This window comes from Microtus pennsylvanicus, chromosome 3 (genome assembly GCF_037038515.1).
Source record: "Microtus pennsylvanicus isolate mMicPen1 chromosome 3, mMicPen1.hap1, whole genome shotgun sequence".
Classification (NCBI taxonomy): domain Eukaryota; kingdom Metazoa; phylum Chordata; class Mammalia; order Rodentia; family Cricetidae; genus Microtus; species Microtus pennsylvanicus.
Window position 1 is genome coordinate 7,872,506 of NC_134581.1, and position 16,130 is coordinate 7,888,635.

The 16,130-nt window shown below is 42.8% G+C and overlaps 1 protein-coding gene across 8 annotated transcripts in view; it reads left to right on the top strand.

Moving 5' to 3' along the window:
- The window catches only part of Rbms3 (RNA binding motif single stranded interacting protein 3), a 1,334,377-nt gene that overhangs the window by 1,281,616 nt on the left and 36,631 nt on the right, over window positions 1-16,130 (top strand). For 6 of the 8 annotated variants that reach the window (XM_075964220.1, XM_075964219.1, XM_075964227.1 and 3 more), the window contains one exon: window positions 277-324. The exons of the other annotated variants lie outside the window; for them this stretch is intronic. In XM_075964220.1, the coding sequence (XP_075820335.1) occupies window positions 277-324 (48 nt within the window). The remainder of the gene's footprint in view (window positions 1-276; window positions 325-16,130) is intronic. 8 annotated transcript variants of the gene reach the window in all.

The window sequence follows — 16,130 nt, forward strand, 5'->3', positions numbered from 1 at the left end:
CTCGGGAGGGCAAGAACGTCCCACTTGATTCCCAAAGGCAGAGATCAAATAGACCAAGAGGATGGCGATGCTCTGAGAACTGGTCCTGGTCGCATGCACATTCTGGTGATAATGGAGACTGACATCCACTGTCCACTAGGGCCATGATGCCCTGCATGTGCAGAAAGGGGGTGGGGCAGGCGGACTGTGGGCCCTTCCAGCTTTTAATGCTAAGATTCTGTTTTTATTTTCCTTTGGACTTCATTGCATTCTTTCTCATGCTCTTTTCATTCCAAGATTCAATCCCAAGACAGAATTATGGTACTTCACCAGCTGTTGTGTCAGGTAGGAAAATTCTAATTCCTTTCAGACTTAATTGGAGGGAGGAGATGGATCTCACCTGGTTTGCTCCAAAACTCTTCAAAGCAGTGATTCTCAACAGGGGTGGTGTTAAGAAGTCTGCATTTCATTTTGCCAAGGGGAGGGACATTTAGCTATGAGTCTGTTGACTAGGACAATCTGGCTCTGTGTCTGGAAAATAGATATACTGTCTCTAAAAAGGTAAGATCTCAAAGACACTTTGTCCTGAAAGATATGCAGAAGATTTCTCAATGTTCTGTGTATCTGTGGGTTTCAGTGTTTGACAAAGTCGTCAGAATTTCTGAAGAGTAGAAGAAAGATTTTACTTTAAAAAAACAGAGCACGTATTTGTAAAAGAGATTGAGAAGCGCTGCTTTCAAGAGCAGAATTCCTCAGAAATCAGAAAGTTACCCCCATGTGCTTGCTCGGCTCCCAGGACAGGGTCTGAGATGCATACTCAAATCATTTGTTGAATGAATCAAAACTTTCATTTTTCTAAGAGGTTATATTTGGGATATCAAAAGTGACACTTCTGATATTCCATTTCACACTAAGGTAACAGAGGTTACTTTGAGGCCACATGAGGGTCTTCAACAATAAATTAGCAATATTTAATTTGTTTTGTAAAGTTTAATGGTGCAATGGGGAGCTGAGTATATGTGTGTAAAGAAGGTGCTTTTAAAAAAGAACTTTGAACTGCATGGATACTGTGCCTTCATCTTAACTTTCGCTTTTCGTTTGTTGCAAAGAGGAAAATGGACACAATTATTAATTTTTGTTTATTTTAACTAACTGAAGAGTCACAGGAAGCGCGAAGAGCTTGGAACTCTTTGGGCCTTTGGCATGTTAAGTGGTTAAAAATATTCAAAGGGGACTAAAAAAGTCATTGGAAAGAGTACATGAACATAAATTCAGGAAATGCCCTAAAGAACCGGGAGGCAGTGGAGTCTGGCAGCCAGGAAATGGCTTTCAGCAGAGAGCATCCCACTCAAGGCCACTGCGCTTGCCTGATGCAGGTTCTGAAGGGCAGCACTTCCTCCTGTTCTGTGGACTTCCTTAGTTATGCCTGGAGCTATACTTTCATCTCAGAGCCACATCAATGCAAAGAGTTGGCTTGCAACTGGACATCACTTTGGTACTCTCGTTCTCCAGGGATTGCCATTCATTAAAATGTCATGTGCCTGTTGTCCTTGCATGTATGACCTTTTTTTTGTGTGTGTTTAAGATGTGTGACACTATAGAGGGATGTTTGGTATGCATAGTTTTTACTTCCTTTAAGTTTGGCCCCTTTGCTGGACAGAAGACTCATACTCTTAATAATTAACTAACATTAATAATAACAAATAATCCCTCAGCCAAGCATCCTTTCATCTTTAAGAACACAGTGAATGCTGGGCATGGTGGTATACACCCTTAATCTAAGAATCCAAAAGGCAGAGGTAGGCAAATCTCTAGGAATTTGAGGACAGCCTGGTCTACCTGATGAGTTCTAGGTATCTCTGTGATAAGACTATTTCTGTGTGTGTGTGCGTGTGTGTTTGTGTTTGTGTGTCACGATGAATATAGCAAGATATTAACACACATATTGCAATGAAAACTGCAAGCCAATTGTCAGAATTACTTACTTTACAATCATGAGTCGCCTCTATACAAATTAGTCTTAGCAAGAAACAGTACCTAACCTTGAGAGTTCCCATCTGATTCACTGAAAATCTCAAGTAGATAAACAACTTGTTAAACATAATACTTTACAAAACTTAAGCCTGTGAGTGTATGTCTGTGGAACAAGAAATAAAACCACAGTAGAAAATAAAAATCCAAGATATGGAGCTTGTGAATTGACACAATCACCGGACGCTCGCAGGAGGCTCTTATTTCAATCCCACAGCACCCACATAAAAAAAAAAAACAGACACACAGTAATGCCAGCGCTGGGGAGGCAGAGACCAGCCGATCTAGCCCAATAGGCGAGGCCCAGACCAATGAAATACCCAACCTCAATAAAAACTGTGGGTGACCCTGAGGAATGACATCCAAAATTGACATCTCCCTACCCCCACATGTGTGTGTGGATATACATATATGTTCCTGTACATGTGTGCACACATACATACATGTAACCTCTCACATACACATGAAAACTCACTATGATTTGTGGCCAATAAAAGATATATTAAGTTGTCAATATTGGGTACAGAGAAAGGGGCCAATAGAACATTCTTATGAAAAACCACATTTTGGACCATTTTACCCTTAGCTCCTCCTTATAAGATTTGGACACCAGATGTGCGTATTGCATAGCTGTACTCTCCTTAGGCTCATGTCAAAATAGCATTAGATGTGTTTTCTAGAATGATCGCTAGCTGGCTTGTAGATGATTTCATTGAACAATTGTATATCTTTTATCCAACTATGGACCATATTCAGAAAGCAGACTGAGCCTGATGAGGTAACAAATCTTTCCCAAATATCCCAGTGTGCCAGTATCCAGTGATTTAGATGATCAGCTTTTGCCAATATATGAGCCAGCCAAACTGCTCTAATATATTAGAGCTCAAGATATTAACTTCATTATCCACGGAGATAGAGTCTATTCTGTTTTCATTCAACCAGTATTCTAATCATTACCAAACTATTTCTAACTACTATGCTAAGCACTGAAGATGTAAATATGAATAGAAAGTCTGTCCTTATTTTGAAAAATCGGCATCCTACTTCAGTTTTATTTTGCTGTTTCTTGTGATGTTATTTGTGATGATATGAATGGTATAGGGAAACAAGAAAATAGAAAGAAAATTTGAGATTCAGAGTAATAAAGTGAATTTGGAGTAGGGCCAGTAAGGCTGAATGGGAGTTTGTCAGACAGACGCCAGTGGTCTGTCGGGCATACAGTACAGGATATGCCCACAGTATGAGGGTGTTGAGTGACAGCAAGTCCATTCAGATTTGAGGACAATGTATGACCTTGGCATGTGTCAAAGCTAGGTCTGTGTGATTCTCCTGTGGGCTAAGGACTCTTTGTTCTTTCAGTCACGTCTCATCTTGTTTTATTTATGTATTTATTTAATCTTTGTTGGTAACATATTATGTGTTAGCTTGAGTTCAGTCAGTGCTGGAACTAGAAATTCTCATTAGAAAAGAAAGACATTGGTTATGAATATTTTAATACAACAATATAAATACTTTACTATTAATTTTTGATTCATTAAAAAAAATACTCCAGTTCTGAAGCTACCTGTGTCCTTTTCCGTGGTGGACACTTGGGGAAATTACTGACCTTTCTGTAGCTCGCTTCTCTGGGGAAATACCAACCACATAAGGAGGTTGTAAGCATTGATTAAGTTAAACCGTACACTCTGCTTAGAACAGGCCCTGACATTAACTAAGTGTTCAAACAGTGTTCGCTACAGCCACACTAATCATTATTGGCACGATATATTATGTCGGTACACGAAGGAACAATAGACATAAACCAGCAGAGGTCAGAGAAAGGCCTTGGGGAAAGAATTTTCTCACCATAGAAACAAAGATACATGGGAATTACCTAAGTTAAAAAAACAGAGCTGAGATTTCAGACTAAGGGAGCAGCTTGGGCAATGACTTCTGAGAATTGGAAAGGCTGGGAAATTAGAGACGGCTTAGCAGGACAGCGATATATGTAGAGATGGGGAGAAGGGAACGGAGCCAGAGAAGTAGGTCAGTTGTAGCAGTATCCTCAGCTAAGGTAACGAGCACTATCCTAAGGAGAATGACGTAATCGCTCTGCTTATAGGACAGAGAATGTCCAGGAATCAGGCAAAACCAGAATGGGCCAAATGCACTGAAGGATCTCAGAAAGAAATCACAGTAGCAAGTAGTCCCATCCTGGAAATGACCGTGACATTGAATGCTAGCAAGTTTGTGATAAGGGAAGGGGATAGGACACCCCAAATGCTGTAAACAATTGAGTACCAGGATAGACATCAAAAGGACAAAGCACAGGTCTTCAGTTCCTGTAGCTCAGTGACCTGCCCCCCACCCCTTTTAAAAGTTAAACTGAAGGAGGCTCGGGTGTGCTGGGGAGAAGGCTGAGTTTCTCTAGTGAACGTGTTGGCGTTGAGATATCCGTCACACATGCCAGTGGAGAGCCGAACAGCACTGGCAATGTGTGTCTCTATTACAAACGCTGTCTTTACGTGGAGGTTGTGTTTGGAGTTACTGTCACAGAGTTTAGCCCTTGCTGCCAGGATGAATGTGCTTGAAGCGAGAAAGAGTGACAGAATCCTCGGTTTAAGAAAGGGGGCACAAAATGGAAGCACAGAAGAGTAAAGGAAAGGGCGCCGTGTAATAGATGAAGAGCCAGACAGAGGAGGAAGATTCAGTTATGTCAAAAGCGAGCCTACGACAAGTGCATAGGAGTCTTAAGAACAAGCCATGGGATTTCATTCAGCCTGATCACTAGGAGGGTGGAGATGGCGGCGCAGCAGTTAACAGCACTCGCTGCTCTTGCAGAGGGCATGTGTTCAGTTCCCAGAACCTATGACAGGCAACTCACACCACCTACCCCTCCAGTGCCAAGGGATCTGGCTGCCTGTCCTGGCCTCCACAGAAAACCTCACGCAGGTGCAAATATATATGCACCCGTGCATGTGCATCTGTGTGCACACACACAAATGCACACACACACCAAATAAGATTTGAGAAATTCTTTAGTGAATTGGATAGTGGTATTTTGGGGAAAGGGCAAGAAGAGTGAATGCCTGTATGTCATGGGCAGATGTAGCAAATGCACAAGTTTGGCTATAAGGATTGAAGATGGTCTAAAGAGACAGAGAATGCAGCTGATTATTTGTTGATCTTTTTAATGGAATGTTTCCACTATGGGAAGAAAGAAGAACAACAGTTAAAGATGTATCTAAAGGGAGGTGAGCACCCACAAGGGCCTCAACAAAGTCCTTCTTGTACGGGGCATGAAGAAAGGGTGTTGTGTGTGCGTGGAGGAACAGGAAGCTGCTCTTGGCTTCTATGCAAAGTTCTAAGTCTTGAGGAGATGTGATGTGAGGCTTCAGGCAGAAGAGAGGAAATGGAAGGTTTGAGGGGCAGTTCATTCAAAACTACAGAGAGTGGACCTTTGTGACAATTTTTAAAATCTTGTTGTGGTATGAATGCGCACATGCATATGTGTGTGTGTGTGTGTATGTGTGTGTGCGCATGTGTATGTGTGTGCGCGTCCATGAGTTCATGCTTGCGGGGGGCCAGAGGAAGGCATAAGAGAGTCAGTCTTCTCCTGTCACTGTGGGTTTCAGAGCTGAAACTCTGGTCATTCGTCTTGTGAGGGAAGGGCTTTTTCCCACTAAATCATATTTCAGGTTCAGGAAATTTGATTTTGCTTGCTGTAATGATCAGCAGCCAAGAAAATAGATTAATCAGCTCTGAAGATTTCTCGTATGGAGTAAGAAAACAGGAAATGCGCTCTGATGGCTTGGGTACGGAAGTAACTAAACTGCAAATGGTTTTGAGGAAGACTTTGAAGAACGAACAAAAGATGATAGAAGATAGAAAGAAAATTCAAGAGACTCAGATGTGTGGAGTAGTGAAAATCAAAAAACTTGGATTTTTAAGATTTTGGACCATGAACTATTTATTGACGATGGACTTGCTCTCGAGGCCAGGTCACCAAACTGGACTTAGGTAACCCAGGGACACAAGATACTGCTAGACTAGTGGGTATAAGTGAGTGCTGAGGCTTCTTCTACAGTGAAGACGTAGTTGGGAATTAATTACCAGGGGGGAAATGCCAAGGGAAGAGGTGCGATGTCCAAAGAGAGTGGCTGATGCTGGGGACCATGGGTCTCTGACGTGTGACACTCCTGTCCCCTCTCCTCAGTCACCGCTATGTGTTACCATCACTGGTCATTTCCCTTAGAAGGCAGATGACCGCAGCCACACATCCCTAATAAGCGTCCTCTTCATTTCTTTGTTTATTTTTGAGACTGTAGTTCAATTACAACATTTCTCTACTCCTCCCTTTCCTCCCTCCACACCCTCTCATCTACCTCCCCCTGCTCTCCTTCAAATTTGTGGCCTCCTTTTTCACTAGCAGTTCTTTCTCACATATATATGTATTTTCACATATGTATGTATTCCTAAATATGATCTATTAGTCTATGTAATGTTACTTGGCCATTTGGCACCCAACAACCAATCAGTGTATTTTTCCCAGGGAAGATCACGGCTTTACCTGGTTGCACAATTGTTTGTGCAGGGCTGAGGCATCATGAGCTTTTCACCACCCAGTTTGGCATGTCCACTGCTGCCATGCTTGTTCAGTTCATGTTCAGGTGGCCATGTTTCTGGGACTTTGTAGGTGTAGCTTCTGATATTACTAAAAGATACAATCTCACAGCAAACTCCCCATCCTCTGGCTCTTAAGATATTTCCACTCAGGACAGCCTAAGCTGCATAGGGGGACTTAGTCCCCCTCCCCTCACCCCACATCAAACTAAACAAAACAGATGGCACTGGAGCATCTCCTTAAGTAGCAGGCAAAGCCTAGCTTTGTACAGCCATCCCTTGGAAAGAATTACTTTTGAAGACTCTCCCATATCGCCAACAGGCTGGGGGACAGGGTTTACGTGTCTTCAAAGGAAGAAGCTGTTTCTCAAACTCTTTGCAGCATGTGTTCTCCTGGATTCCATGAGCTAATTCCAAATGACTTCCGTCTCATCCATTAATTAAAAATTAGGTCCATTAGTAGTTCCAATTAGCAACAATTAACCATAAATTGTGTTTACTGTAAGAGACCCGACACAGTTATAAGTGCTCCCACAAGCAGCACTTAGAAGTCAGTTTCTTTTCTCCCCTCAAACACTGTGTGTTTCTTTCATGGCAAGGAGGCATTTCTTGAATTATACTAAGCAATCCCTTCTCTTTCTTTTCAATAAGTTAAATGAGGAGACTTTGCTCTACTTGGCTATTTACCCAGCGGATATTTTGCCCACCCTCTATAGTACTGCAAAGAGCCAGGGCACGGTGGCGCTGAATGTGCCCTTTGCCTTGAAAGAACAAAGACTCTAACAGAAGGCCTGGCTCTAGAGAGCAAGCACATGGCCCGGTAGGTGGCAGAGCTCTTGAATTGTCTGCCCACCAGACTACTCTTTAAACAAGATATTCATACACGTATTAGATACGCGGGCATATGTGCACTGAGTCATCATGTTCTTGCTGGTGCATTATGGGAATATAGTTTGCAGTGATGTAGTCATGTGACTTCCTCTAAAGATTCAGCCAATTGACTCTTCTGGTACATGAAGATCATTTTTATTTGGCTCAGTGTTTTCTTTTTGCTTGTATATTGTTTCTGTTTTTGAAAGTGTGTGTGTGTGTGTGTCTGTGCACCTGCACATTCAAAGTTGATATCTAGGATCTTCTTTGATCACTTCTCTTGTCTGCTGGAATTACCAGTGGCCACCACACCTACCCAGACCCAGGGATCTTAACTCTCATCCTCATGCTTACAAGGCTAGTACTTGATCCACTGGAACTCATTGTTTCTGTGCCAGCCCTTTGGGGAATATACAAAGCTATACTGCAAAACCAGACTATTTATTTTTGTGACCAGCAAGATGTATCTGTGAAGGTCTGCAGAGTTAAGAGTTGGGGCTTTTCAGGATCTAATGTCTTTGCCAGGGGAACATGGAGGAACCATGCAGATAGAGGCAAGCATAGCTGTGTTTACTTACAGCCTCTGCTGAAGATGGTAAAGTGTGCACCATGCAAGCGAGATGATCTGAGATTGCTCTCCGAGGCTGATGTAATAAAGCCTGGCATGGTCAAGTGTGATTGTAATCCCAGCACTAGGGTGGCAGAAACGTGTGGATCCTTGGGCCTCACTGAATAGTGGATTTCAGGTAAAGTGTCCTCAAAACAAAGTCAAATCAAAACAAAACATGCAATGTGTACAGCATCCTGAATAATGAAAGCCTAGAAGTTGGCTTCTGATTTATACACACACACACACACACACACACACTTAATTTATTACTACAAAGATAGCCAACTGACCAGATTTGATATACATGCTATAATTTGCCCACCGCTCTTCATCAGTATCATATGTTTAGTGCTGGCCCTGACATTGCTTACACGACATGGGAACTTCCTTCCTCTCAAGGCAGCATCTTTGTGCAAAGTGGCAGAGACTAAGACAGAGCCGGATAGACTTTTCTTAGCATGGTCCTGCCACTGCTGTCTTACCCAGGCATAGCTGCTCCAGGGTGTGGCTTGTCACCCTGAGGGAGTAGGTAAGCCATGCTATCTTATTTCAAAATCAACTACTTCTTAAAGGGAGCCCGTGATTGATGGAGTGTCCGCCTTCTCTTTGGCAGTCAGAAGAAAGTGCCACACCTATCTGTGTGGCAGCTAGGTGTGCGGGCAGCAACACATAGTCCATCATCGAGGGGGCAGGGCACTGACTTAGAGCCCAAGCAAAGCAACCAAAGTGTCACCTACCACATGGGTCATAGCTAGCTCACTTTGACACTACATCCCAAAGCCATAGATATGCTCACCCACAGAAAGACACAGACTACGTGAGATACCACCAAGGAAGCTAAGACACTCAAAGGCATAGCGGATTTGGAAAGGAGCAGGCTTCTGTGCGTGCTCCACACATCTGGCATGGAGAGCTTACAGTTCCCTTTTTAATCAATGGCATAGACTGGGCCCTTGGGACGCACTGAGAGACTTCAGCTGTGCATTGCCTGGGAGGTAGCACTTGCTGCAGGCAGTCTGGAAACACACAGGACCGAAGAGACACCGCTAACAAACATGTTAGCCTTTCTCTAGACTCCACAGCAAATGAGTTCATCAGAAAGCAACATACTGGAACCATCTGATTGTAGGTCCCTGTTGCAAGGCTTTCTGTGTGTGTAAATGGTGTGTCTTTCACCCCTTCTTTCTTTCTTTTTTTTTTTTTTTTGTTTTTTTGAGACAGGGTTTCTCTGTGGTTTTGGAGCCTGTCCTGGAACTAGCTCCTGTAGACCAGGCTGGTCTCGAACTCACAGAGATCCGCCTGCCTCTGCCTCCCGAATGCTGGGATTAAAGGCGTGCACCACCGCCGCCCAGCCACCTCTTCTTTCTTACAGCAGGGCTGGATGGTGTCAGCATTTAGAAGTGCTGAGAGCTCCCTTGAGTCACAGCACTTGAAGTCATTGTCTGTTCTTTCACTCTGCATCCCTTGCATAAGAAAGAAATGACTTGCTGGAGTCCAGGAGCCGGCATCTCTCCTTAGAGGATTGCATGGGTTTCTTTTGCATCCATGGTGTAGTGTGAAGAGCCTAATATAGTCGGCTTTGTATCCGAGTTATCAGGACAGTTGGAATTGAATAGGATATGGTGGATTTTGCTTTTTCGCTCCTAAATGTTTATGAGTTTGGTTATTTTGTGTTATTCATCTGTTTTGTTTGGTTTTAAGAAATGGAATCTCACTATGTAGCCTAGGCTGGCCTTGAAATCTCAATCATTCTGACACTATTTCTAAAGTGCTAGGATGTCAGGCACGTACTAATGTTTCCCATGTGTTTTCTGTTCTTAATTTGTGCTTTTTATTATCTAGCCCTTGATTTTATGAACCTCTGACACATTCAGCGTAGAAGTATGAAGACTAGCCCCTGTTTAAAGTTATATGGAAAAGAGGGGCAGAATATATCAGTCAATGTGGAATGCTGACGTAGTGTGCTCAAGGCACTAGGATTAATCCTAAGACTATGCAAACACACACACACACACACACACACACAGAGAGAGAGAGAGAGAGAGAGAGAGAGAGAGAGAGAGAGAGAGAGAGAGAGAGAGAGAACTAGAAGGAAATACAGATGAGATTAGAGAAGCCTGCATGCTACAAAGGCTCAGTAGGAAGGCATGATAATGCCTTGGTCTTGTGAAAATTCTGCACCACTCAGTGGTGTGAGTCACCCATGTCCATGCAGATGTGAATGGGAAAACATGATATTAAACACAGAAATGTATTTAGAACCAAGAGACTGCTTACAATTATTGACCTTGCTAGTTCATAATTCAACCTCGATGAGAGTTCCTAACATTTGCTTCCACTCACCTCTCCACACTTTAAATATATGTAAGAATTCATGCCCAGCTTCCTGACTGCACACAACACCGAGAGAAGTCATCGGCAGAGCATACAAGTGCCCGGGGAGCAACTGATTGATGAGACGTGACACATAACTCAGGCTTCCTTTCCTGTCATCAGGAAGTGTGAGTATTTTCTCGAGGAGCACATTCTTACAGATGCTATGAGAGGCCTAAGCTTAAAAGCCAAGTGGAATTTTAGAATATGGTTTATGACACACAAGTTGAAGAAATATTACAGGAGCTAATTCCATATTTTGTTAGCACAATTGTTATTATATAACACAATGATATTGTTATTATAAAATTTAAACATTATAAATAAGAAAAACAACATAATGCATAGTAGCAGAAACCTGACAGAGTAATAACTGTCTATGATTTTGAGGGTTAAAAGATACAGGAAAAAACTGGAAACACGTAACATGTTTACTTTTATGTGTTTTTAACTGATCTTATATAAACTTTTTGAAATTTTGCTTAGTAAATTACATGATTTACTAACATTTAAATAACATTTTCAGATATAATATTAAGGAGACATGTTATTTCTACCTTTGAGATTGTAATATAATTATATTTCTCCCTTTGCCTTCCTCTCTCCAAACACTCCTGTATACCTTTCCCGACTCTCCTTCAATTCATAGCCTTTCATGCTGTTACTGCATGCATATATGTATATTCATATATACTCCTAGATATAACCTCTTCCGTCTATACACTGTTACTTGTTAGTATCAAGAACACAGGGCAGAATTAGTGTCAGTGGGATGCTTCTGTCGCTGACAGCGATGTACAGAGGGACCTCTGCACTTCTCCCAAAGCCCACTCTCAGTGGACTTTGCAAGCACTGTGTCTCCGTGTAGATGCAGCTTAAATGTATTGAGCGTCTATAGGCACTTTTGAGTTTTATGTGACTTCATTAAATATCCGCCAGAAGGTCATTGTCTCTAACCAGCTGGCTGCTGCTTTGGGTATTTTTCATGCTGAATCTAATTTCAAGTGATGCATTCCTGTCTTTGCAGGCAGCAGTTAGGAGCATTTAGAGGCTTCCCAGTTCAGCTAATGTGAGAATCTCAGTCTCTAGTGTTTGTTGAAATTGACATACAGCACTTAAAATTAGGCCCATACATAATACATCTAAAGTAATGTATTGATTGCAAGTCTAATTTCCTCATGATAAATATGTATACACATCTACACTCTTATTATATACATATTCTCTAGTTTTCTGCCTAAAACAATATTGCTGGCAACCATCTGTTTCTCTGGGATGCACACCACATAGTATTTATAAGCTGTCAAAGTCAAGTAGGTTTCATTCTCCAGTCAATTTGTTGCCCAAGTCCCTGCTTAGACTGCCTTCCTTCAGCGCTCTCTTTTATTCATTGTGACAATGTGGATTTTATCAGGTCAGTCCCGTTTTCCTCGCCTGAGCCAGGCACTCAGCTGCATTCCCTATACTTGCTCTTTGATTAAATATTGATGGAAAAGCCATGGGCTAACTCACCTTCACACTGCACACCAAAGCCACAATCATTACGATCGTTCCCTTGCAAATGGAAACAAAGCCTTGAACAGACTTTCAACTGCTCGTGTCCTTTGATCCTCATGAGGTGGGCACACCTTCAGCTGGCAGCAAAGCCCTGATGGTTACAGAGTGGCGGGTGGCAAACTCCTGAAGGGACACTTTGATTATCCTGCCTGCCTGCTCTGAGCCCAGATACCTGCCCAGGAGACTCATCTGTCAGGGAAGATGGAGACTCCAGATTTGAGAAATTTGAGTTTGATTGAATGTGGAAGGTGAGGTCAGGGGTGGGGGAATAGATGCTTCTGAAATTAAAGGCATATTTTTCCCTTCTAGAAGACCCAAACTTGGATCCCATGTCAGGTACCAATTGTAGCTCCAACTCCAAATGATCTGGATCCCCCCTTTGCTCCTGTGGACACCTGTGCTCGTATTCATTCACCCCACCCCACCTCCTTATATATATAGTTTATATATACATATAGTTTAAAACATAATTTTAAAATAATAATGGATACCCAAAGTCATGGGAAAACATGTGCATATTTCAAATATTTGGTGTGGAAGATGAAAACCTACATACTAAACACTAGGGACCAACGATTGCCGAACATTTAGATTCATTCAGTAGGGGAAGGAGAGAGGATGCCCACCAAAGACCCAACTCCACCGAAAGAGCAAATCTGGGGTGCACGTTGGACAGGCTCAGGTAGATGACAACTTGGGCACTGTTGGATGTGTTTGGGAAGTGATAGGCTCTTCCCAACTGCTCCCTTCATCAGCCTTACTCAGCAGGCAGAGGGCCAAGGCAGGGGGCATCCTTGCCTTTGACAGAGGTCCAGCAGTCATTGACATTTCTCTGGACAGGGTGGTTTGTGCATTTGCAGGAAATGCTTTTTTACATGTTTTTTAGCATTCACTTATTGAGGGGCCTGGTCTGATGACCATGATTAACCTTTGAGAATTGTTTAATTAGACGTATTATGTACTTGGAATAGCTACAGCTCATTAAAGGCCATTGGAAAGTTTCCCATGAATTCTTCCCATGTCTCAAGGACAGTTTTAACACTGCCTGAAAAACACAGCCAAACACTGCGTGTCTCTGACAAAGGATAAACAGAAACACTAGGTAGGCCAAAAATAAGTGTTTTGTTCCTTGCATGTGCACACCTTAGGAACACATGGATTTGATCTACAGAGAGCACACCCTTGGAGTGTCTTATTTGTTGCAACTGATACACACAATCGCTCTCTAGGAGAGTGTCCGTGTCCTCTACAGATGGCTCTTTGCAGTTCAGTGTGGCCTATCTTATGTTCCCTCCTGTGTTTTAAAGTTCTCAATATAAGACCTGCCATTTTTAATCATAACATTGACCATGTCACACCCTCCCTTATGCAAAGATGAGGGCCACCTTTCATCTGATCCTCAAGTATTTCCTTTTTATTTCTAGCCCCCGTTTTTCATTCTCCCTCTCATTCTAGCCTGTCTTATCAAACTGTAACTCTCTTGTTATTTTTCATCAGTTTGATCTTTTCTTGCCTTATTTGTTTTTGAGATAAAGTCTTGTTACGTTACCTGAGGTGTCTCAAGTTTGCAATCCTGTTGCCTTTGCCTCCTGAATCAAGAGATAAAGGACATGTGACACCATGATAACTCTGGCTTCTGTTTTCTTATCTGTCCTGTCCTGTTTTTATTGATTTGCAGTATAAAGAACTCTATTCCATATACCCCTCCAGTATGTTCTGGCTCATGGTGCCTGCTCCTCTGCTTGATGCCTTGGGTAGGTACCCCTGTCTCGAGTTTCTCAAGGTTCTGTTGTTAGGACACTGAATTGTGTCATTCCCTCTCAGTGGTGCCGTCTTCAAGCTGGCATACACATGATTCTCATTAGGCATCTGTCCTCTGCCGGAAGTGCCATGCCAGTGTTTCCAATCACGGCTTACGTGTTCTCATCCCATCCTCCCACTCCCATCTCCCCCTCTGGTTCACCCTTCATATTCACAATTTCTGCCACTTTGGTCTCTTCAAAAAGCTCCCACTGGAAATCCCCTGGAGAGATTACTTCTCCATGCCAAGGTTTTTAAAGTTAAGCATGGCTATGCTTTAGGGTGACAGGAGTCTTTGGCAGGGATGTGAACACCAGTTGTCTTTGTAGGTAGGACTAGATGGTTTACTTGGCGTTGAAGAGAAAAAAATCTCTCAGAATTTCTTCTACTCAACTATACTTCTAACCTCTTGTTTACACACCCTTCCTCGTTTGTGTATTTTCTAACACATAGGCTGTTTGTAAACAGTTGAGAGCATTTTGCTTCCTAACCCTGGTCCAGGCAGATCCCTGTAGCTATTAGTCTATCATTGCAGATTTTATCTGGGTTGGCATGTGGCTTTCTTTTTACTCATCCTTCACACGGTCTGGAATACATTTTGAGAGTAATGTTTTGAAATACCTATGTACAAAGACATGGTCGTAATTAACATTGGTAAATAACTGTCCATACCAACTGGTTCCTGTTGAGAAAAAAAGCATGTCAGATTTTTTTAAGGTTTATTTATTTATTTATTATGTATGCATTGTTCTGTCTGCATGCGTGCGTGCACACTAGTGCAGGGTATCAGATCTCATTACAGATGGTTGGAAGCCACCATGTGATTCCTGGGAATTGAACTCTGGACCTCTGGAAGATCAGCCAGTGCTCATAATCTCTGAGCCATCTCTCCAGCTACGCATGTCAGATCTTTTAACCTAATGTGATTTGCTCTAATAGCAAACCTTCAGCTTGGAATTAGGACACACCAGAGCTGTATGTGGTTAGTGTTCTAGTTTCATCCTGCTGCGGTGACAAATGCCAGGACATAAAGTGACTGAGGCGAAGAAGGGTTTATTTCAGCTTTCAGGTTAGAGTACGTTATTGAGGGAAGTCAGGGCAGGAACTCAAGCAGAAATTTGAAGCAGAAACCATGGGGGGAATGCTGCTGGCTGGTTCATACACAAGTTCATGCTTGCCTAGCTTTCTTATATAGCCTAACACCACCTGCCCAGGGAACGGTGCTGCCCACAGTGGGTTGAACCCTTCTGCATCCATTAAAAACCAAGACAGTCCCCACAGACAAGTTCAAAGAGCAACCCAACCTGGGCAATTCTTCAATCTAGGTTTTCTCAGCTTGCTCAAGACGGTGGCGTAGTGGTCACTTAAGGCCAATCAGGACAGTTAGCCTAAAAGATAGTGCCCTGCTGTGGTGGCCAAGAGCATTCTGTGCTTGCTTCACAGGCTATAGTAAGTTGTTCCTTTGTTTCTGGCTGATAGCAGACCCAACGCTTTTCTTCCTCAAACTAGTACCCAAATAAAGATGTGTATGTCTTAGAGTTTCTGTGGCTTATCCTCTGTTCTTAGCTTCATCAGTCCAAGACTGTTTGCACAATGCCTGTTTCAACTATGGTGTAAACACACAGGTCTTCCAAAGCAGTAGCAAAGAAGTGGCAGTACAAGCAAGATTTCTGCTTTGTGTAGATTTCAGACTTTGGCCAAGGGAAATAGTGGCATGGGCAGGAGAAACTGCTGGGCAGTGCATCTACTCTCTGAGGACTTCAGCCGAGAAGGTTGTTTTGCCTGGATGACAGCATCCCAGCAGCTCCCAAAACACAGATGAAGTACACCTTGGCATAGTGTTGAGCTACCATGTGTGGAGGACACCATAATACAAACCTTTGGAGCTTGGGTTGCTTACGTTTGCTGGTCATCATGCCACAGTGTCCATTCCTTTAGACCATGTCTCTTGCTCGGATGTTGGAAGTCATTTTGGCCTGTTTTGGGTTGATGCTCTTGCCTAATGGACACCCTGACTTGTGGGGTTCCTTGTTAATAAACTTCAAATAAGGGTTTAAAGGCCTCTGTTTGATTAGTCGGTTTGCTTCCCTTCCCCCAGCTTCATCTTTCTCATTTATTGGATACTGCAGTATTTTTTGCAGGTCTAGAAGCTGCCTTTGATCCCCTTGGGGAGCAAGGTGAGATAAAATTCAATAAAGGCTGGGAGTCGAGATCCCTCGTGTGTCACTCAGCCAGTCACGAAGGACAAATCAAAGTCTACGGGAAAGAGTAACTCATCACCTCTCATTGCTGCCTGGAGAGCACACTT